The sequence below is a fragment of the Girardinichthys multiradiatus genome, chromosome 6, assembly GCF_021462225.1.
Source record: "Girardinichthys multiradiatus isolate DD_20200921_A chromosome 6, DD_fGirMul_XY1, whole genome shotgun sequence".
Lineage (NCBI taxonomy): Eukaryota > Metazoa > Chordata > Actinopteri > Cyprinodontiformes > Goodeidae > Girardinichthys > Girardinichthys multiradiatus.
The window spans coordinates 12,322,923-12,345,393 of record NC_061799.1 but is presented as its reverse complement, the minus strand read 5'-3'; the positions used below and the strand labels follow the sequence as shown (position 1 = coordinate 12,345,393).

General features: G+C 42.1%; 2 protein-coding genes across 3 annotated transcripts in view; both read left to right on the top strand.

Moving 5' to 3' along the window:
• Positions 1-611: 611 nt before the first annotated feature.
• Positions 612-5,837, top strand: cbln12 (cerebellin 12). Its single transcript, XM_047369503.1, has 4 exons — positions 612-852; positions 1,530-1,819; positions 4,198-4,317; positions 4,407-5,837. The coding sequence occupies exons 1-4, from the start codon at positions 822-824 to the stop codon at positions 4,602-4,604; spliced, it is 639 nt and encodes a 212-aa protein (XP_047225459.1). The 5' UTR covers positions 612-821; the 3' UTR covers positions 4,605-5,837.
• Positions 5,838-8,681: 2,844 nt separating this feature from the next.
• The window catches only part of chd8 (chromodomain helicase DNA binding protein 8), a 29,362-nt gene continuing 15,572 nt past the window's right edge, over positions 8,682-22,471 (top strand). Inside the window, exons 1-19 of one of the 2 annotated variants that reach the window (XM_047369235.1) lie at positions 8,682-8,814; positions 10,642-11,799; positions 12,518-12,820; positions 16,287-16,400; positions 16,495-17,000; positions 17,112-17,223; positions 17,587-17,790; positions 17,909-17,977; positions 18,066-18,121; positions 18,225-18,342; positions 18,420-18,503; positions 18,649-18,786; positions 19,430-19,551; positions 19,648-19,891; positions 19,999-20,175; positions 20,254-20,397; positions 20,497-20,595; positions 21,672-21,831; positions 21,940-22,150. In XM_047369235.1, coding sequence (XP_047225191.1) covers positions 10,744-11,799; positions 12,518-12,820; positions 16,287-16,400; positions 16,495-17,000; positions 17,112-17,223; positions 17,587-17,790; positions 17,909-17,977; positions 18,066-18,121; positions 18,225-18,342; positions 18,420-18,503; positions 18,649-18,786; positions 19,430-19,551; positions 19,648-19,891; positions 19,999-20,175; positions 20,254-20,397; positions 20,497-20,595; positions 21,672-21,831; positions 21,940-22,150 — 3,917 coding nt within the window. In that variant the 5' untranslated portion in view covers positions 8,682-8,814; positions 10,642-10,743. Of the gene's footprint in view, positions 8,815-10,641; positions 11,800-12,517; positions 12,821-16,286; positions 16,401-16,494; positions 17,001-17,111; positions 17,224-17,583; positions 17,791-17,908; positions 17,978-18,065; positions 18,122-18,224; positions 18,343-18,419; positions 18,504-18,648; positions 18,787-19,429; positions 19,552-19,647; positions 19,892-19,998; positions 20,176-20,253; positions 20,398-20,496; positions 20,596-21,671; positions 21,832-21,939; positions 22,151-22,471 lie in introns of both variants that reach the window. The other variant, XM_047369234.1, reaches the window with a different exon arrangement.

Here is a 22,471-nt window from a genome sequence, read left to right as displayed (position 1 = left end):
AGCTTTAGTGGGGTGCAAATAATTGTGAAGGCTGCTGGGTGTGTTTGAAATTCAGCCAAAAAGATTTAAAACATTTCTTACATCCAACTCTAAACAATATGTCTTTGTATGTCCAAAAACGTACTTGGCAATAAAGCTTTTTTGATTCTGATTCTGATATTTTCTCTTATTTAGACTACAAATTTACATCTCTCGTAGCCTTGCTAAGCTACCTGTTGGAAACAGCACACTGATGCTCTAGATACAGCCAAGCAATATTTACCACTTTATTTGAATGATTTATTGGCTGTTTACACAAACAAATCAAAAACCATCGGTTTAATATGAGATTTGCTACTTATTACCTGCAATTTTCAAATTTGTACCTCTTTCAAAATAAACTGCAAAAGGCACCAGACATCCACATTAAAATAGCATACAATTAGCATACAGAAGCTTTTGATCCTTTTTAGCTAAACTTCAACTCAGGTATTTTTTTGCTGTTACTGGAAATTAGGAGAAAAAAAGAAAAACAACTGCCACTAAGTTTGCTCTTTGAAGCTGTGCCGATTCCCAATTACCTTTATTTATTTCCCTGTTAGGGTGAGTGGGCAGATGCAAGGTAGAGGGTGAGGAAGAAGCAGATGAAGAGAGGGGCTGGCTGAGAAGGGAGAACAAACACACAGGGAGAGAGAGAGTCAGACAGGGAGATCAGAGGATACTCCGGATCGGCTGCAATCAGCTCGACTTGCAGCGCTGTGAGATAATGTGAGCTGGAAAACAAAGGTTTTTTTCTGCTTCACCATACTTCAGCTGAACGGATCTAATGGGATTTGCCTGATATGGGACACAAGCTTCTTCAGCTGAAAACAGGTGACCACCCAGTTTTTATTTGCCATCCATTCTTTTGAGCAAATACCTACTATGTCATTCTGTTTAATGATAAGTATTTATAAAGCAAAGAAAGACATCCTTACAGTTTTCAATTGAGACAAATTTTGTCGAAGACTGCCAGTAAAGGAGTGACCCGGGTTGCCCTTTACGTGAAAACAGTGTTTCATTTCAGCCGGTCAGAAGAACAGAGGAGGACACCGAGCTGACCAAGTGCTGTTCATATGTGCAGCTATAGCATATGTTGAAACAGTGTTTTTGTAAAGGTGTGTGTGCCGAGGATGCGTGATGGAAGGAGGAGTGTCTGTGCAGAAGACAGATGGTCACTCAGTGGAGTTGTTCCTGTTCTCAGTCTCTCTTTCTAGCTCCCTTCTGGCTCCCCCTGTCACCCCTCCAGATTCCTGCCTCATCATTTTTTCTTCATTGTCTCCCGTCGTTTATCCTCTCCTCCCGGCTCCATCTCTGCATCTAGCTTGTCTTATTTGTTGCTGAAAGGAAATCAAAATATATTTTTCTCACTGTCCTTCTGGAAACTGTTGACACAAGACTTTGAAGTTTGATCCATTGCATGTTTGTAAATCCTGCTGATTTCTCAAAAGTTACTTTCAGACAGTCTAGGGAGTGTTGTGATCAAGGAATTGTTTCACCAAACGTTCCAGGTTCCGTCATGCCTCTCGGGTCGGTCCACATTGATCTCCTGATCTTGCCGAGTCTGATTTTGCTCTGGGCACCTCTGGAAACCGGGGCCCAGAATGACACAGAGCCCATCATCCTGGAGGGGAAATGCTTGGTGGTGTGTGACTCCACTCCTTCATCCGAGCCCGCTGGGAGCGCTCTGGGCATGTCCGTTCGCTCTGGTTCAGGACGAGTGGCCTTCTCAGCCAGCCGGCAGACCAACCACGAGCCGACAGACATGAGCAACCGCACCATGATCATCTACTTTGATAATGTAAGTAAAGATGCCTGAAGGAAACATTTGTTGCAGAAAAAAAGGCCACTTAGTTTTATTTATTTATGTCAGTCTATCAATATGAATGAGTACATTTTTGTTTCCTCAATAATCTTACTGCATACTTTAGGGAGGACTAAAAAACATTTATTCTGAGAAACACAGTGTTGACACTTCGACTGAAAACTGAATGATTACTTTAGAATTAGTCATTTACAGGATAAAAAATAATCTATCAGGAATCACAGTAATATATTTTAATGATCAATTAAATCAATCCCTTCAGGTCCGACTTAGTGCCATCAATACGGACCAAACTCCCGCTCCCCTTATACAGACACGGGATGGCCCCTAATAAACGGTCCCCGACTCCATACTCCTGGAGCGCCCCCCACAGTGGGGGCCACAAAACACATGCGGACCGGTTGGGCAAACTCCCATGAACCCTCGAGCACCAAGGTTGGAGGAGAGTTCCTGCATCAAGTGGAGGAGTTCAAGTATCTCAGGGCCTTGTTCACAACTGAGAGGAGAATGGAGCGGGAGATTGACAGATGTATCGGTGCGGCTGCTGCAGTAATAAAGACGCTGTGCTGGTCCGTTGTAGTGAAGAGAGAGCTAAGCCAAAAAGCAAATCTCTCGATTTACTGGTCGGTCTACGTTAATACCCTCACCTATGGGCATGAACTTTGGGTCATCACTGAAGGAACGAGATCCCGAATACAAGTGGCTGAAATTAGCTTCCTCTGCAGGGTGGCCGGGCACTTCCTAGGGTGAGGAGCTCGGAGCCGCTGCTCCTGGAGTCAGTTAAGGTGTCTCGGGGATCTGTATGGGGAGGAGGCCCACTGGGACGGCCCAGGACATGCTGGAGGGTTTATGTCTCTCAACTGGCATGGGAATGCTTTGGGCTCCCCCCGGAGGAGCTGGAGGTGGTGTCTACGGAAAGGGAAGTCTGGGCGTTTCTACTGAGTCTGCTGCCCCCCTACGACCCGGTTTCAGAAGAAGCAGAAGACGACAAGTAAAACAAGTACGAGATTAATTAAGTAAATACACAAAAACAGAAAACAAACCTACATGAATCCAACCACAACTTAAAGAGTACCCAGAACAGAGAATGACTATGAGGCCAGAACACAGCCCTATAAGAAAACCTAACATCTTACTTTGCCTTGAGTTGTGTTGTGTCACACCTCAATGAACCGGATCAGGTTTCTTGACCTGTGGTTCTCACCATTTTCTCAGCTCCGATGACCAGGGAATCTCTGCACAACAATTGTTTAAACTATTCTGAAGGTAGTTCTGGAGAAGGGGCCTGTCTTATTTAGCCCAGGTCGGTAGACAGTTTTCCACCTGGGATCATTACCAAGCCAATTGGAACAAGGGAAATATAGCCACTCTCAAAGGAAGTCTCAGAGGGTTGAGCACTTTAAGGCAGGAGGGGAAAACTAACTGGAGCTAGGAACTTTACAGATCAGACAGTGGTTCTGTCTTCTTTGTTTTTGGGGCTTCTCAGTCAGTTCTAACGCTTTACTGACCCATCTTTAGAGCTCACAGAAGTTGCGCTGATCGTAAAATGTGTTCAAGGTATATTATGCAAGCAATGTTAATATAGGATCAGGAATATTTTCAAACCATGTTGTTTAAGTTTTCAGGGAGAGATGGTTCCAAACCTCTAGATAACAAATCTTCCTGGCTGGAAACACTTTTTGATCAAGTACTAAACTTGTAGAATAAGATCATTACTTTAAAAGCATTAACTGACATGTTCTGATTTGCATCTAAAAATAATAGTTCTTCATACCAGCTTGATGAAGATTACTGGATTTTACCAACTTCAGAAACTTTATTGCAGGATAAAAGCTTATTTGAGCTTCTGGGTGTATAATGTGTGCATATTTGTGCAAAAAGTCAGATTTCTGAGATTTCATATGTCTACACATTTTTACACATAACAATGATAAACACTGGGAATTCCAGTGCTTGAAATATGTGAAAGCCAACGAGTACTTTTGTCATCTCCAATCTGCTGATATTAATGCACATATTATTATACCCTGGCAGTGAGGATACATGATAATGAGGTAAAGATTGAACATTTGGACTTGGTGTGCTGCCACATAACTGTGAGATTATGCAGCACTTTCAAGGCTTTTTGAGAGTGCCAATGTACAAGAGAGGATCAATAGCTTTGAGACTGAATGTGGAAATAGAGTTACTCGAGTCACCTTGGAGTAGGCATGAATGTACGTTTCAGAAGGCCTTTAAGAACAGCCTTTTCCCATCTCCAAAGTATTTTTTTCTTTGGCATACCTTGGATTCTCTTGACAATTTCTTCCAAAGGTGACCTACCTTGCCTGCATTTTCCCACAAAATCTCTTCAGATTTTAGTCAACGTTGGCACTCACTTTGACCAAGAGAGTAGTGTCTTTGTAGCTCCGCGAAGAGGGGTGTACAGCTTCAACTTCCACGTTGTGAAGGCCTACAACAGACAGACTATTCAGGTAAGCAATCACCTCAATTAAAGAAATTGCGGTTGACATTGCAACTGATTCATGTGTTCTCTCTGATCCATGTGTTTATTGTCTCTTAGGTCAGCCTGATGGTGAACAGTTGGCCGATGATTTCAGCGTTTGCAGGAGACCAAGATGTGACCAGAGAAGCAGCCACCAATGCAGGCCTGGTGATTCTGGAGAAGGGGGATAAGGCCTACCTCAGACTGGAGAGAGGGAACCTGATGGGAGGTTGGAAGTACTCCACCTTCTCCGGGTTCCTGGTCTTCCCCTTGTGAGAAAGGTGTAAATTGGAAGTGTTGGGTAACAGGAAGAGTGTGAGTGATGGGCGATATAGCGCTTTTCAAAAGTATTTACACCTCTTGACAACCTTTTGACATGACATTACTTTTCACTGCAGTTGCAGCTTTTCACATCTAGAGAATACAATTTGAAGACCATTCTTTAAAATAGCTCAAGCTCAGTCAGGTTGGATGGAGAACATCTGTGAACATCAGTTTTCAAGACATGCCTCAGATTGTCAGCTGGATTTACGTCTGACTTTGACTGGCCCTTTCCAACACATTTATATGTTTTGACCTCAACTACTATATTTTAGCTCTGTCTGTATGTTTAAGGTCACCCTCTGTCCCAGTCTTACAGCCTTGCATCTAGCTTTATATATTTTCCCATTAACTCTCCCCAGCTTCCCAGTTCCAGCTGAAGAAAAGCAAAAACTGCATGATGCTGCCACCACCCTGTTTCTCCATGGCCGTATTGCGTTCTGTATGATATGCACCACACATAGACCAAAAAGTACAATATTGTTCTCATCTGACCAGAGCACCTTCTTCCACAAGCTCTCTATGCCTCCTTTAAAACTTGTGGGAAACAGCAAACAGCACTTCATATGACTTTCTTGCCACTATTACATAAAAGCCAGCGCAACCATGATGGTTGTCCAATCAACACTTTATCCTAACTGAAATGTGAATCTCTGCAGCTCATTCAGAATTACCGTGGGCCTCTGGTCTGCTTCTCTGACTGATGCTCTCCTTCACTTTTGGTCAATTATCCTATCTTGGTAGGTTTAAAGTTGTGTCAAATTCTTCCCATTTCCAAACAATTGGTTCAACATTGCTCTGTGAGATGTTCAAAGCATGAGATATTATTTTATAACCTAACCCTGCTTAAAACCTTCTCCCTGACCTGCCGTCTGTGTTCCTTGCTCTTGATGATACTGTTTACACCCAGATGAACTGAACTAATTGGCCTCTGAAGACAGGTGGTTGCATTGGATTTTATTTAAAGGAATCAGATTAAAGGGGATTAAATACAAATGCATGCCACACTTTTCACATTTTAAAGCCCTGTGTTTTTCCCTTCCACTTCACAATTATGCACTACTTTGGTTGTCCATCCTAAACGATTCCCAAAACAATACACCAACATTTATTGTTGTAACCTTACAAAATGTGTAAAAGTTCAAATGAAGAGAACTATCTATTAAAAACATCCTAAAAATCTGCAAACACTCTGTGAAAATGATTTATTGTTCTGTGTTTGTGTTATAAAAAATATGTATTGAGTTTGTTTAATGAATATAATGATTGTGAAAAAGTATCAATGTGATCCATGTGCTTTTGTGCTGACATAATATCAAGCCTTAATTTTTGTTTTGTTTTCAAATGTTTATATTTACAGCTGTGCTCCAAATATCCCGTTCATCTTAAAACATCCTTTGTTCGAGTTTACTGTATGACTTTTTCTCCTCTGGTTACCCACATTATACAAAAGATGTCTATTTACTAAGAAATTTCTATAAAGAACAAAGAGTAAAAAGTAAAATAACCTCAGTTTGGCTGAGTTTATGTTTGCTTGGAGAAAGGATTTTATGAATTGCTGCAAATATGACTGTTTAATCTGCAAATACAAAGCAGATTTTCTTATGCCCTTTCATGCTACCCAGTTCCATGGCAGCGGTTTGTAAATATAGCTCCCACCAGCCGAGCTGACGTTGGCGTGGACCAGGCACACCAGCGTGGGACACGGTATAAATACAGAGTGTGGCGGATACTCCTTGCAGAGACATGGACAGATGGAGGCTTTGGCGAGCCTGCTGGCTCATCCCTGCAGGACTTCCATGGATAATGTGTGGCGCACTGTCACATAAAATCATTTATGCTTCCCTGGTTAAGAACCACCTCTCTCTCTTTCTCTGTTTGTTTCCCTTGCATCAGTCTTTATTAAAACAATCATACATACAGGGCCAGATTTAGGGGTTTTTGGTTGTATGGGCTGACGCCAGTTTTTAGACCCTACCCACAGAAGTTTTTTACACAAGTAAATTTCAATAGACTGATAACATCATTCCATAGAATAACTGGTAACATCAGCTTCAAGGATTTAGGCCACTTTCACATTTGTTGGTCCAAAACGATCTTTGGTTTTGTTGTTTCTGGAAAAGTCCTCTTAAACTTTTATAATTTTTAGAGACGTCTTCTATACAAGAGGAAAGACATGCATATACAAAAATCCATAAATAAACAGGTTGCTGGATCATACATGTCAATGCTGGAGAGCATACAAGTAGGTCTGTGGACTAAGCTGAGCTCCCATTGCAACTTTCTATTTAATGCCATAACACTTCTCTAATCAATCTAAAGGAAGGGAAGCAGAGACGTTTAATTAAGAATTGTTATAAGAGCTCTGTTTGATGTTCATTTATACAAAAATATCTACTAATGCCAGTTTACCTTAATCTTGTTTAGGTGTGGATGGATTCAGGCTGTAAATCAGCATGTACCAATGTACAATTGGAGCCAAAGGTTACTATCAGACATGAAAGTTACTGAAAATGAACAAAATCTCAAAAACTGTTTTAACCCTGCCATAAAATGAGCAAAGTGCTAGTATAAGTTAAAATGTCTGGTTTGCTCAGGGGAAAGTGTTAATGAGGAAAGGGCAGCTGTTATTTTGATTAAATTGGAAGGGCTGAATGGTTGCTTTAAAGAGGTTCGGTGCATGAAATTATTCCTCTTTATTCAACCACCGAAACAATCATCATTGTTTTGTGTTAAAGGGGCTTCATATGCAAGGAAACTGCTACTAGTAAGATTGCATGCAAATATGCCATTTCTCAAATAATTAAAAACATCGGGGAGACTAGTTCAGTTGCTGTGAAGAAAACTGATTAAAAGAAAGGGACCAAGACTGTCTCCTAAATGGCAGGTGTGGGTTTTTCTGCAAAAAAAAACTGGCTGGTCTGGTGTCAAGAAGGGCAGGAAAGAATCCAATTCTCTCCAAGAAAAAAAATTAACAACAGAATTATATTCAGCAGACAGAACCAAGATTTGACTGCTGAGGAGAGGGTTAAAGTTATTTTCTCAGATAAATCCCCCTAGGACATCTGGATAAAGACTGTCTCCGGAGAAGAAAAAGTGACTGCTACTATAAGTTTTGTTTCATATAAACAGTGAAATATCCTGATCTCGGAGCAAATCGGTGATAAACAATGCTATTTCTAGCATGATGGAGTAGAACATCACAAGGTGCCACAAAAGTGGGTGAGAGTTCAAAATATTGAAATATTTGTTTTGTGGTCAGAGAGCTCTTCATCTCATTATAAGAAAATATTAAAGTTTTGGATAAACATGATGCAAATTCATTACATTACATAGAAACATATCACAAGAAGCTCAAGAAAATAAATGATATTAAAAGTGGAATGAACAAAGGATTGACACATCACCTCCCAGGTGAATCTGACCATTCTTTCATAATAGAATTCTAACGAATGGCTGTTTTAGTTTCTGATCACCAGAGGGCGCCAAAACCCCGCCTTGGAAAATGAAATCGCTGCTGGGCGCGTGGAGATCATTATTTTGAGACGGAAAGCTTGTGTTAATATCAACATTTTGCAAAAAATATTTATTCAGAACATAATCCAGTGGGTAATCAAATAGTCTGCGTTTACAGGTCTAAAAAATGTAACACAAAGAGCTTAGGAAGTCTGTATTCAAATGATAAGGGCTGACTCCTGAGCTGTGGAAATGCAATAAAACGCTACAAAATGATATTCAAATACAAACACGTCTAAGGGATGAGCAGTCAATTGAAACACATTAAATCACATTTCATTTTCCTCAGGTAAATTCTAAAAGCAGCTGCTTTTTACTGAGAGCATCTTTAGCTATAAAACTGCAGCGATGAAGATCACTGAGTCAAATGATCCCAGCTAGGCCGCATTTATTCTTCTCTCAACCTAACTACGGGCTCGTATCCCGCCCATGTTGGGTAGAGTAGAAATGACTGATGGTAAGCTGAGCCAATGGAAGCACCACATGCCGCCGGCCGGGAGAAAACAGACCAATCATCATTCGGTAGCAGTAGAGTGGGTACGCTTTCTGCTGTCTCTCTAGCAAGAAGTTAGTTCCTGCTCTTCCCTGGCCGTTTCCTGTAATCGTACAGTGTTGTGAGACGGAGAAAGCCATGTGTGTCGATGCAAAGGTAAATTTAGCACCCCGAATTTATTACTGTGAGAGTCGAGGCAGTGGTCGGGGTGGTTATTTCAGGGTATTTTTGCCGAAAATTTAGACGCAGACCAACCGAAACAGCATTGCGGCCTAACCTGTGTCTGAACGTTGTCGGGCATTGGTTATTGTGGCACGTTGCTTTGGTTTGGTCCGGTTTGTTGATGAGATTGAAGGAGTCCGGCAGACCGAATGGTTCCTAGTAAATGACAGAAAGGAGACCCGAGAACCACAGACGTCCAGCGAACCGTGTTTTTGACCCCTGTATGTGTTCTCTGTGTCTCAGACGCGTTGGTAATCGACACATTTTGGTCGCTGTAGAAGCTAATGCTAGCCGACGGGTTTATAAGAGAGACTACGATAGCAGCAGGGAGGAAAACATCCTACCTGTCCAGCATCAGTATCCTGTCTTCTTGACTTTACCTTAAACTGTTCCCATTCACAACATTTCTTTAGAATAACACAAAATCTGTAACAGGACTGAATTTGCCTAATTGTGTCTTCAGAGTTTTATATTGCCCCTATTGTACCGGCAAGGGGTTTCTGCTCAGTTTTTTTCAGGAATGCTTCAAAACATCGTTTTTCTTGCTAGTTTTCCGTCTTTTAGAAGAAGTTCAGAAATAAAGCTTCATAGCTAATAAGAGTGGCTTGCAAAAATATTCACACCTCTTGAACCCTTAAAACAATTGATCAAGTTGCAGCCTGTAACAGAGCAACACCACGTAGAACAAAGCTGTGAAATAGAAGGAAAATAATACCTTTGTTTTTAAAAATCTGAAAAGTGTGGTGTGCATTTGTGTTCAGCCTGCCTGATTCAGTCTGTAGAACTGACAGTCCCTATATTTACAGCTTCATGTATTTTGTTGAATGTCTCTTGTGAGCTTTCATCACGTCTAGAGATTTTCCCCAGTTCTTCTGGATCGAGACGTCTGCAAGCATCATTATCCATGTCTTACCACTTGGCTCCAAAGCATACTGTTGCGGTTCTGGTTGTATATGCGAGCTTTTCGTGCTGCTGGAACGTGAACCTCTGCTTCCGTCTCTTAACAGGTTTTCTTCTAATATGCCATTGTATTTTGCTCCACCTATTCCCACCAACTATAACCAGCTGTAACTGGACTATAACTATTTGTGCATCATGATGCTGCCACCACCATGTTTCACTATGTAGATGATGTGTTCAGGGGGATATGCGGTGTTAGAGTTTGACCACACAATATTTTGCCAAGTTTATTATTTACTAATCAGCTAATTTCAGAAGGCAGTTGGTTGGAATTTATTTAGGGGTATCATACTAAAACAAAGTTATTGTTCCTGTGGTGTAAAGTCCTTTAATTATTGCTGTATAAATCTTAGATTAACTCATAGCTGCCCCTCCCCTACATGTTGCTGCCCGCTGTCGTTTGTTGTTTTTATTAGTGTACCCCCACTGTTTCAAGATTATCTGTTGTTTATTAGAGGGCTTAAGTTTGTTTTACAAATCAAAATAGCAATAATTGTATGGGATAGAAAGCAATATTATAACTTTAATAACTGCGGATGGATGAACCAGAAAATCTTTGCGGTGTGACCTTTTGTCGTTTTTAATAATTTGGGAGTAGTGTAAGTGTAAACGTGTGGCAGGTTTCTTGTTACACATCAGTGTAAATATTGTAATGTCTCTCATGTTTTTTATACTGTGAATGTTTCATACAGGCCCATGTCTTGTCTTTAATCAGATTCTTTTTGAAGTTAAACATTACAGCTCTTAAATAATTATTAGTTCATGTTGAAATCTGAGCTATTTGTTTTCTCCGTTTTTCAGCTGTTTACCTAAAAGTTGAGAGGAATTGGACAGCTACTATATCTCTTCCATCTCGGAGTCTTTTAAGCTTTCTGCCCGTCTCCCTGTGTGGAGTGGGCAAAGATGGCAGATCCCATTATGGACCTCTTTGAGGACACTCCCCTGTTTAACCTGGACGCCCTGCCGGATGACTCCTTCTCTCAGGGTTCCTCTGACCCGGTTGAGGAAGCTCTAAAGCTGGCCTTGGGTCAGGCCGTCCCAACAGGGGAGCCAGAGTCTACTCCTGACCTTGCCGTCAGTTCCAGCCTTGGCGTTCCTGTAGCAGCTCCAGTCATCTCAGACCCCGCTCCTGTTCACGTTCCCACCCAGCAGCCGGTGCCAGTGGCGCCTGTTCAGACTGTTTCTGTTGCTCCAGCAATCGAAGCCGGAGCTGCAACTTTCATGACCTCAGCTCCTGTCCCAGTTGAGACTGTGCCACAGTTGCAGGCCCAGTCAACCATCCCTGTTGCCAGCAACACCAGTGGGGTTTCCAGTACCACTGTCCTGCTGAGCTCACCTCTGACTGTTTCCAGCTCTCCAGCTACCACCACCACTGCCACCACGCAGCAGCTGACTCAGATAACCCACCAGCTCACTCCTCAGCAGTTAGCCGCCATCACACAGCAAGCTGGTGGGAAAATCGTTATTCTCAAAGGTCCGCAGGGTCAGGCCCAGGTGCTGCAGGCTGTATCAGGAACAACGGGGCAGACGGGCGGTAAGGTCATCCGTCTGTTGTCTGGCACCACACTCAAGCCTGGTATGTCCATACTGCAGGGAGGTACAGTTTTAAATCAGGCTAGCCCAGGACAAACCCAAGTCAAGGTGGGTGCTACAGGGGTGCAGCGACTGCTGCAGTCTGCCAACGGGCCTGTCAAACAAGTGTTGCTGACATCCATGCCCCAGCAGACGCACGGTCAGTCAGTACAGGTGCAGATTCCAGCCCAGGCACAGATGTCCCAAGGTCAGACTACTGTCCAGGTTCAACCTCAGGCCCAGATCCAGATCCAACCCCAGGCCCAGATCCAGATCCAAGCCCAAGCTGCCCAAATCCAGGTCCAACCTCCAGGCCAGGCAGCTCAGACCCAGGTCCAGACACAGGGTCAGGTGCAGCTCCAGCCTGCCATGCAGGGCCAGGCACAGGTAAGCATTACCTTCCTAACTTGTAAAGACACAGTATGGCCAAATAATATTAAGTATGAAAGAAATTAATGTTCCCCTTTGGCTTTCTTATTCTATCATTGGAACAGTGTAAGTCTGAGCTTTTGACACTGGTGTATATTTAGATGATGTTTTTGTTTTACCACATTACATCCTGATTCTTTTTTCTGTCATTGTTTTTTTTTTTTGTTATCACCTGGTGAATGCAGACTACAACAAAAATACAGAAATGTTCCCTAAATCAGGGTTTTAAACTTGAACTGTGGTTCTTAAACTGAGTCTGGCTGAGACGGTAAGCAGCATTGGAGCTGCTACTTAACAACCAGGCTAAAGGTACTGTTGGTAACAAGAGTTGCTTAAAATAATCTACAATTACTGTAGAAAATTCTTTCCAGATTTGAAAACTTTAGGAATTATACATTTTGAGGGAGAGCTGAGCTGACTTATTCCGATGCCGAGAAAAAACGTCACCTTTACCACTCTCTAGAATTGGAAGCTCACTTTAGTTATTCTTGATTTGTGGATTATACAGATTACAAAATGCAACTAGGTAAACGTCTTCTACTCAAATATCCCATAATAAATGAAAACTGTCAGTATAGCATTTTTATTTGGACAATGTGAAAAACCCTGAGTGTGTTTTCTGATTAGTTGCTGCCTGAAAGCCATCATGACTCACATCTAGTCTGTCTTTTTCTAGGGTGGCGAAGCAAAGCGCATCACCCTGGTTCTCCAGCAGCCGTCGCAAGCCGGTTCTGCCACACCAGGGGGTCAAGCTGTCACTGCTCAACAGCAAGTCACACCAGGAGGTCAACAGCAGCAAACACAGACCCCTGCAAGACTAGTGCTGGGTCAGCTCCCGAGTGGCAAACTGGTGCTCCAGGGAAGCCAACTAGCGGCGCTGACCCAGGCTCGGGCTGCAGGTCAGGCCGGAGGGCAGCCCAAAGTCCTCACAATTCAGCTGCAAGTACAACAGCAGCCCAACCAACAAGGTGGAGTTAAGGTGAGATAAGGCTTTTAGTGGGTAGAGCCCAGTATAGAGCTGGTATTAACATGTGTCCTGGGTGATCCAATTGGAAGCAGCGAACCCCAACAATAACAGTTCACAACTGATGTTAAAATGTGTCCTGAGTTTTCAAATCTTGAACACTTTATATGCTAATAAATGTATAGCAGGTAAAGCAAGTTACTGATTTGCACAAAGTCTCTATGACCTCATTACACCTGACGCCAACATCTGTACTGAGCAGATGTAAAACACACTAAAGGACAGTTTCCCCTCAGACTGTGTTCTGAGATGGTCTGGAAATATTGTAAATTGCATTGGTTCAGCAGTCAACACTATCCATCCTGACGTATGCTGACGGACCTCCACCTGACATGACGTGTACTCCCCTAAGCAGAAGAGTTGTTTTGTATTTGGAGAGAGAGGAGAGATTGCCTGAAGAAGTTACAATTTTGAGTTTTATGAGGAAGCTTTTGTCTCAGCCATGGCAATAATGAGGACAAGAACTTTAAAGCGTAAAACTGCGGACTTCTGATCGCGATGAAGTTAGTTTTAGGTTGGATATTCATGCTCCGCGTATTCAGTGGGTTCTTCCTCCCGTTTGGTCCGATGCAGGCAGTCTATTTACGGGAAGCTGCTTTCTGCCTGCTCCCTCCTCCTGCAGACGCTGGTTCGCTTATGGAAAATAAGTTGAGTTAAGGTCAATAAATTTTGAATCAAACACGCAGTTTCATGGTGGTATAGTTTTATGTGTTTTGGGGGACATGTTTGTGCGTCTGAACAGCTGATTTTATGTGTAATCGGCTGGTTTAGGATGTTATTAAATTCAGCTCCCTGCCTGCGTGTAATTCAGAAAGCTGATGTGTCCCTTTTATTTTCTTTCAGGCTTCAGGCATGCTTTATGATTTGGAAATAGAAAAATTATATTTCAGTTAATGTTATTGTAGTCTCTCTTCACTTTTATTAACTTTTGCCTGTACTGCTTCTTCGAAAACCTTCTCATTTCTCCTGGTCCCATGGCCGATCAATGAACAGCAGTCTGTTCATGTCGTATGTAGTCCCTACTTAGCCCCAATTGTACCTACTACTGAGTAGGTCCCAAAAAAGCAGGTACCAGGCCGGAACAAGCTGTGTTAAAAACGCTTGTTAAGCGGGCTGAGTGGAGCCGGTGGAAAAGGGGCAATAGCTTCATTTATCGCCTCTGTTAAGCTACAACTTTAAGCTCGTCAGCAGTTCTGAAGCCCTAATAACACTTCAACAGTATATTGTCGATAAATGTCAGCCTGTTAATCTCTGAATAAAATGGTAGTTTATGTGTACTGACATAGACGGACCTGTTTGTTGCTCACCTGACAGGACACTCTGCCACGTGGCTATGCGCTTATTTGCATGTAACCATGATCTGATCGCTCAGAATACATTTTAATGGCAATTCTTACTGGACGTGCTGAGTGAGGTCTGCTTTGATCTGAACTACCCAGGATGCATGTTAATATTGGATCTGAATAGGGCTGCAGTGAAGTGAGTCACATACTGGAGTTTTAAGACTTCAATATGCACATTATTACATTTAAGATAGTGGTACATTTTCTGTTTATACATGTAAGATGGCCCTTAGTACCATAATATTGTTTTTATTTATTGGACTGACATTAGAGTCACAGCAGTAGTTGGTTATCGATTGGTTATCTCTGTGAGTATGCGCGTCACATTAGGAAGCAAGGCTGCACACTTTAAGGAAAATATTTATAGTGAATCTTCTGTAAATTGCAACCCTGACTTTCCAGACTCTTCATTCTCTAACATTATGTAATGTCCCCACCGTTCGCTTCTTTGCCACTAAAGAAATACACCTGGTGTGAGCAATAAGGGAAGTTAGATTTCATGCAACAGGCAAGTTATGTTACGAATATGCAGAGCCTCAATGCCACATATTGCATCCAAGCAGTCACTTGTAGTTTCAATTTCGCACATACTGATATGGTGATGACAACGGCTATTGGATATATTGTGCAGCTCAACTTGGAAGACTAACAAACCTTTACCTATAGCCTAGTGATATTTCTGTCTTGCAGCTTTGCAAAATGAGGCACTCAAATCTAAGTGTGTAATTTTAGCAGGTTTGAACTAATTTTGGCTCTGAAGCTGCTAGCTTCCTGCTGATTGACTTTCTGCACATCCCTGTAGCTTATTTGTAATTTGTAACAGGGCCAGTCTGTGTTGTGAAGCTGCTGCCAGTGTGAGCGCTGTCAGATGACTAATTGAAATGGCCTTTTCTTAGAATGACTAATGCATATTGAATAACGTGGGTTTGTGGTTTTCACGTTGTGGGTTGCTTGTGGGTTTTGCAGTGAAACACATTCAAGTCACCTCTGTATGTAATATTTAATGGGTTCAGGATCAGAATCAGTGGCTGGAGGCGTCACCAGGGTTTTTAGCACTGGTCGAACATTAACTTATGTGTTTGTATTTTAATATTTGTTAGGTTAGGCTGTTTCTGGCACCTGATTTGCACTAAAATGAAATGGCAAAAATAAAGACATGCATTACTTTGAGGATGACTGGTGGGAGGTATTATATCTGCAGGAAAAAGGTTGATGTTAAAGGTGAATTTCATCATTTTATAAATGTCTTTTTAAATTTGGTAACTTTCTGTATTCAGATCAGTGACAACTAATGGAGTTTTCAGCTAACTTTAACAGGCTCAGAAAAGTCCAGACCCTGTAGCTGATTTGTTCTTAGATTAATCGGGTCGGGTTTCAGAAAAATCTTCAGAAGGATCAAATGTATTATTATTTTCAAGGTCTGGATAACTATAAGAAAAGAAAACAGAGCATGTTAACATATTTAGATTCCCAAGTTATTTTACCTATTCAATACTCTAAAATATTAAAACATCTGTCTGTCTGGGTATCTATATATTCATTTGCACATGAAACACCCTTCTGTCTGCCCGTTCTTCCTTGTTTTTTTGTGTTTGCAGATTCCACATATAATGCCTGAATATTCGTTAGAGGAGAGTGTTTCATTAAAACGGAGCTTAAAAAAAACTTTTTTTCATTCAGTTTTAACTCAGACAAATCTTCTGGTGGTGCACAGGGTTACATTTGAGTCTTATCATCTGATGTGGATTTGAATGAGACTTTAAACCCTATCTATTTATAAATGAATAAAGCCTCAAAGTTTATTACCACGAACTATAATGTCTTTTACTGCCCCATTCTGTTATTCAGCTGTGAATATTGTCTGGTCTGTGGAGACTGCAGATGATAGAAGAAAAAAACGGAGGGCCATACGTTCATTAAACAAATATACAGGAAATATTTGCAATGTGACGTACAAAATGTTGAAAGATGTGAGTTTTGATTCTAGAAATGTAGTTTGTGTAGAACCTGTTAGGTTGCTTATTTTTTTATTTATTTACTGATGATTGTGAGTTAACCTATCTCCTTCATGCTAATAGTACCAGCTGGTATCGGGAACTGGCGGCACTGGCGGCCCTCAGGTGTTGCAGATATCCCAGGGCCAAGGAGGACAGAGGGTGGCTGTACCTCTCAAAATGCTTCTCCAGCCGCAGGTAGAGCTGCTCATTTGCGTATGTGTGTATGCAAACATGAGAGCACAATGTTTCAGTGAAGCTGAGTTACTGAAAATCCCTGTTTTTCACTCAGACAAGTTCAGCCACGTCTTCTGGCGGCACCGTCTCCGTGGTGAAGGTCATCAACCCTTCGACAGCAGCCCCCTCTGCTACAACCACCTCTCCATCGCAGGCCATCCGCATCACCAAGGCTCCCGGCGAGCCTGCGGCTGTCCGACGCGTGGAGATTCTTTGCAAGCAGGAGAAGGCGAATCGAATAGTGGCTGAAGCCATAGCTCGGGCCAAAGCACGTGGCGAGAAGAACCTACCCAGAGTCCTGAATCAGGACGAGCTTCCGACTACACAAACCTCACCGGAGATGGGAGGGGTCCTGACTGTAGTGTCTGCCGCTAAGAAAAAAAGCAGCTGTGGGGGGAGCAAAAAGAAAAGTCCAGTATCTGGAGGACCCATACCCAAAATTATTGTAGGGACTGACAAGAAGGGCAAAGTGTTGAAGATATCAGGAGGAACTATTGCAGTAAGTGGTGGTCCAGTTATACCTGGAGCTGGGAACAAAAGCAAAAGCAAGGTTAAAGCAAAGTAAGTGTTCTGCAGGATGTTTGTGTGTTTGGGAGCATAGCATAGTGATTTTGGCATGTTGGCTCCTAACTGTGTCTAAGTTGTTCCTATCTTTCCACCTTCTCCCGGCAGCACTATAACCCTGGTAGGAGCAAAGAAAAGAAAAAGAAACGCATCTTCAGATGTCTCTGATGGGGAGCTGAGCCCACCTTCACCTGTCGCGCTGGAGGATGACATGATTATGGTAAAACACATAGATGTCCACAGAGATTCAGTACTGCAGACGTTCTTTGGTGACACCTCATCAGTTTGCAGCCTGGACATTTCAGAAAATCAAGATTAAAAGGAAATTCCTCAGTAAGACAAGACTGTAGTCTCACTGGGTTTACCGTGTAGCACAGAGCCTAGGGTTGATATGTCATATGTAACGACAAGAGGTATGAAAATATCGTTTGTACGTTGTAGTTATAGGGCAGGAAGACCAGCTCAAGCACAATACACCACTAACAGCAAAAATGTTAAGAAAGCATTTTTGTTAGATTTCAGTAGTGTGGGTGGTTCTAATGAAAAGCCCGTTGAACTAACAATTCTCTGTTCTGGTCAGAAGAGGCGCTCCAACCGGGTGGTGAAGAGGAAGAAGTACACGGAAGACTTGGACATTAAAATAACCGATGACGAGGACGAGCAGGAAGACGTAGACGTAACCACGACCGCAGCAGCTGTCGCCTCGATTAGTGGAGGGGCCGCAGCTCAGCTGAAACAGGAAGTTGAGCTCGATGGCGACGGACTGCCCAGCATGCAGTTCTTTGTGGTGAGTTATTGAAAGAAGAAATCTGTTGGATGGATGCTTTTTGTTTTTATTTTTATCTATATGCAGATTTCAGGTTGTAGTTCAACACTTATTTTTTGTGTCCTTTTAACCTTTCAAGGAAAATCCGAGTGAGGAAGATGCCGCCATCGTAGACAAAGTCTTGTCAATGAGGATAATCAAGAAGGAGGTTTTTATTCACATCACAAACATCTTATATTCTCTATTAGTCGTTATCTTTTTGAATCTTTCCGTAAATATCTGTCCTTCTTTTTAAGGTGTCTCCAAGCCATTATACTACTGCTGAGGAGTTCTTTGTTAAATACAAAAACTAGTAAGTCTCCATATCGCTGTGAATGAGGTTGGCGTGGTAGTTTTGTTCTTGCTCAGTGTGACAAGTGTGGAACATACCTACAACTTCACTGTCTGGTTCTCAGTTCATACTTGCATTGTGAGTGGGCCACTTTGGAGCAGCTGGAGAAAGATAAGAGGATCCATCAAAAGATCAAGAGGTTCAAGACCAAGCACGCACAGATGAGGCATTTATTCCAGGAGGTTAGCTTCAGGCCATTCAGCAACATTTTAATATGGGAAGGAAATGATGCCCAACTTTTAACTGTTGTTCTCTGTAGGATGAGGAGCCTTTTAACCCAGACTACGTAGAAGTTGACCGGATCCTCGATGTGTCCCACAGTGTGGACAAAGACAACGGCGAGGTCGGTGACAAGTCGCTTGTAGAAAACTGCTTTTCAAATCAATCTAAAGCTATTTGAGTTCTCTCTCTTTTCCTCTATTTTAAATTGTATGAATTGTAATATTTTCAGCCAGTTGATACTGATCTGCCTTTTTGATCTGCTCCAGCCCGTCATCTACTACTTGGTGAAGTGGTGCTCTCTGCCATATGAAGACGCTACCTGGGAGCTGAAAGAGGATGTCGATGAGGGAAAAGTTGAAGAGTTCGGCAAAATCCAAAACAGGCAGCCTCGCCTGAAGAGAACGGTGAGCTGTCTGCCAGCTCCAGTACATCTTGTTCCAAGTCAACTTTTGTCCAAAGCATATTTTAAATTTCGCCACACTAAACTATACTAATACTACTATTATACTATTTATGCTTTGGAGGGATTAGAACATTTTGAGAAATGATAAAGCAGAGAGATTGGGATGTCCTCTACAAGTAGAGGAAAATATAGACTGAAGTGTGACACAGGTCATATAAATATATAGGCGGGTTATTAAGTGCACATCAGTAGATGAAAGCGTAGGACTGTAAAGGCCTGAATGTTGGTGTTAATATGGATTAAAACTCAGTGTTTGTTTTGTAGTTTGGCTGTAAAGTCTGAGTAGATCAAGTGGTTATTATTAAATGTTACTAAATGCACAAGTTGCCAAAATTGCTCCAAATGGATAAAAGTCTGTTCAGAAATATTCTTTGGCTTAAATGCTCTGTTCCATGTTTTTTTTTATAAGGGCTCAGTGACAAAAACGTCTGTTTTACTGTTTTTAAACAGCTATGATCTTATTACCCTATCACCTACCTTGGAAATTGTTCGTACCGTAACACCAGATATGTAACATCAGGACACTTTGTTTCTTGCTCTAATTAACTTCATCATGTTATGGATTTGTGCTCGACTCTCTTCAGGCCCGGCCTGCTGCCAGTGCATGGAAGAAGTTAGAGGAGACCCGAGAGTACAAGAACGGCAACACACTAAGAGAGTATCAGCTGGAAGGAGTCAACTGGCTGCTATTTAACTGGTACAACAGGTAATTATCAAACACCGTCATGTGTTCATTGTTGCTGGATTTTTGGTCCCATTCTCCATCACTTATGGGCTCACCCTCTGGTTTCTGTCTTTTCAGGCAAAACTGCATCCTGGCAGACGAGATGGGTCTGGGGAAGACCATCCAGTCCATTACGCTGCTGTCAGAGGTATACGCTACTGGAATCCAAGGCCCCTTCTTGGTTATTGCTCCCCTATCCACCATCACCAACTGGGAGCGGGAGTTCTCCACATGGACCCACATGAATGCCATTGTGTACCATGGAAGCCTCGCCAGCCGACAAATGATCCAGCAATATGAGATGTACTGCAAAGATGACAAGGTGAACAGTGCATCAACAAAGCCCTTAAAACATATTATTAACATATTACTGTGTATTTACCGTACTGATGTGGGACTTTCTGAAGTGTATTAAAACTCTGTTTACAGGGACATTTAATCCCAGGTGCGTACAAGTTCGACGCCCTCATCACAACGTTTGAGATGGTTCTCTCCGACTGCCCAGAGCTGAGGGAGATCGCCTGGCGCTGCGTGATCATCGATGAGGCGCACCGTCTTAAAAACCGGAACTGCAAGCTGTTGGACAGCTTGAAGATGCTGGACCTGGTGAGTGGACCGTTAGAAACCAGACAATGACGAAATATGTCGGTTTCTTTCAACTTTACATTTGATGGATTCCCTCAGGAGCACAAAGTGCTGTTGACCGGCACTCCTCTTCAGAACACCGTAGAGGAACTTTTTAGTCTTCTTCATTTCCTGGAGCCAGCTCAGTTTCCCTCTGAAATTGAATTTCTTAGAGAGTTTGGAGACCTCAAAACAGAGGAACAGGTGGGAAACACACAAGTCTGGCCTTTCATCATCATTTTGTCTTGAAGTCACATCTACAAGGAACTGATAACAATTTAGTAATATCTACTTTTTTAATAGGTCCAGAAACTCCAGTCCATTTTAAAACCTATGATGTTGCGCAGACTCAAAGAAGACGTGGAGAAGAACTTGGCCCCCAAGCAGGAGACCATTATTGAGGTCAGTTTGTCTGTTTGAAAATATGATCCAAGATTTAGAAATGTTTTGCAAATAAAAGTGTGGAAGTGTAAGGTGCAGACATCTTTATTCAGATGCCCTTAAATAAATCAAATCCAGTGCAACCATGAAGGCTTAGATTGTAAAACAAAATCCCCAACTGGAAAGTATGGCACAGCAGCAAACCTACCAAATTATGGTCATCTACTTAAACCGACAGGATGAGTACGGAGAGTATTAATCAGAAAAGCAGCCAAAATGCCCATGGTGTCTCTGTAGGAGCAGCAGAAATCCACAGGAATAATCTGTTGACTTGAAAATCACTCCATATACCTGATCTTTATGGAAGAGTGGCAATAAGAAAGTCAGCGTTGAAGGAACGCCAAAGGAAGTCCTGTTAGGTTTGCCACAAGCTATGCAAGAGTAGCATATATATAGATAAAGTTGCTATGGTTACAAGAGACCAAAATGAATCCATCTGGGCTACATCTAAAACAAAATGTATAGTGGAAAACTAGCATCGTAACCACCCCCTGAAAACACTTTCACTACAGTGAAACATGGAGGTGACAGCATTATGCTGTGGGTTTGCTATTCTTCAGCAGGGACCCAGAACTCTGTAGGAGTTGTGGGAGCATGGATGGAGCTAAATACAGAGCTCTACTGGGAGGAAACCTGTTAAGAGGCTGCAAAAGACTTGACAGCGACCCTAAACATGAAGCCAGAGCATTAAAGCTTATTCAGTTGTCTAGAATGGTCAAGTCAAAGTCCAAGTTGAGAATCTGTGGAAAGACTTGAAAATTAATGTTTACAAACCTCTCCATTTATTCTCAGCGAGGTTGAGATATTTTACAAAGACGTTTCAGTCTTTAATCTCTAAATGTCCAAAGCTGATGGAGACATACTACAAAAGACTTACAGTTGTAATTGCAGCAATAAGTGGTTCCACTTATTGCTGACTGTGGGGCCTAAATGTATATGTCTGTCACACATTATTTGAAAAAAAAAAAAAAATTCTGTATGTTTTCCTTCAGCTTCATAATTAAAGCCCAATTTGTGTTGTTGTATTTTCCTGTCAGGTGGAGTTGACTGATATCCAGAAGAAGTACTACCGGGCCATTCTGGAGAGGAACTTCAGCTTCCTGAGTTTAGGAGCCAACAGTAACAGCAACGTCCCCAACCTGCTCAACACAATGATGGAGCTCCGAAAGTGCTGCAACCACCCCTACCTCATTAATGGTCTTCAACATGTGTTATGCTTCTTTTAGTGTTGACTGTAGTTGTGTTTGCGTTTTATCTTCTGCTTTGGAAACAAACCTTTTCATTGACACTTTCTATCCTGTTCAGGTGCGGAAGAGAAGATTGTGGCAGAGTTGCGAGAAAAGTATGACCCCCTGGCCCCCGACTTTCATTTGCAGGCCCTAATTCGGTCCGCTGGCAAACTGGTGCTACTTGATAAACTGCTGCCTCGCCTCAAGGCTGGTGGCCATAAAGTGCTCATCTTCTCTCAGATGGTGCGCTGTTTAGACATTCTAGAGGACTACCTCATCAACAAGAGGTATCGTGTATATTTCTCGTATCTTGTTTTATGTTGGTTAAAAAAAAAAAAAAATTGTGTTGACAATTTGCAAAATGATCTGGACTGCTACTGTTGCACCCTAAACATTAACATCCTTATTTGTCTTTAAATTATTAAACCCTTAAATTATTGAACCCTCTTTTCTTTTTCCAAAGTCGAATGATTGTACAAATTCCTGTTTGAGGGACTGTTTGGTAAAAAAACAAGAATTGGACGCACAAGTTTGAAGTTTATTGTGGGTTTTCACTAATCTACAGTGTCAAAATAATACATACAGGCTCAAATATATACATACGCCCC

Excerpts from the sequence above, each read along its gene's own strand:
- cbln12 (XM_047369503.1), top strand. The coding sequence starts at position 822 with ATGGGACACAAGCTTCTTCAGCTGAAAACAG. Across the intron at positions 853-1,529 it reads GCTTCTTCAGCTGAAAACAG|GTTCCGTCATGCCTCTCGGG; the intron begins GTGACCACCCAG and ends CAAACGTTCCAG. Across the intron at positions 1,820-4,197 it reads TGATCATCTACTTTGATAAT|ATTTTAGTCAACGTTGGCAC; the intron begins GTAAGTAAAGAT and ends AAATCTCTTCAG.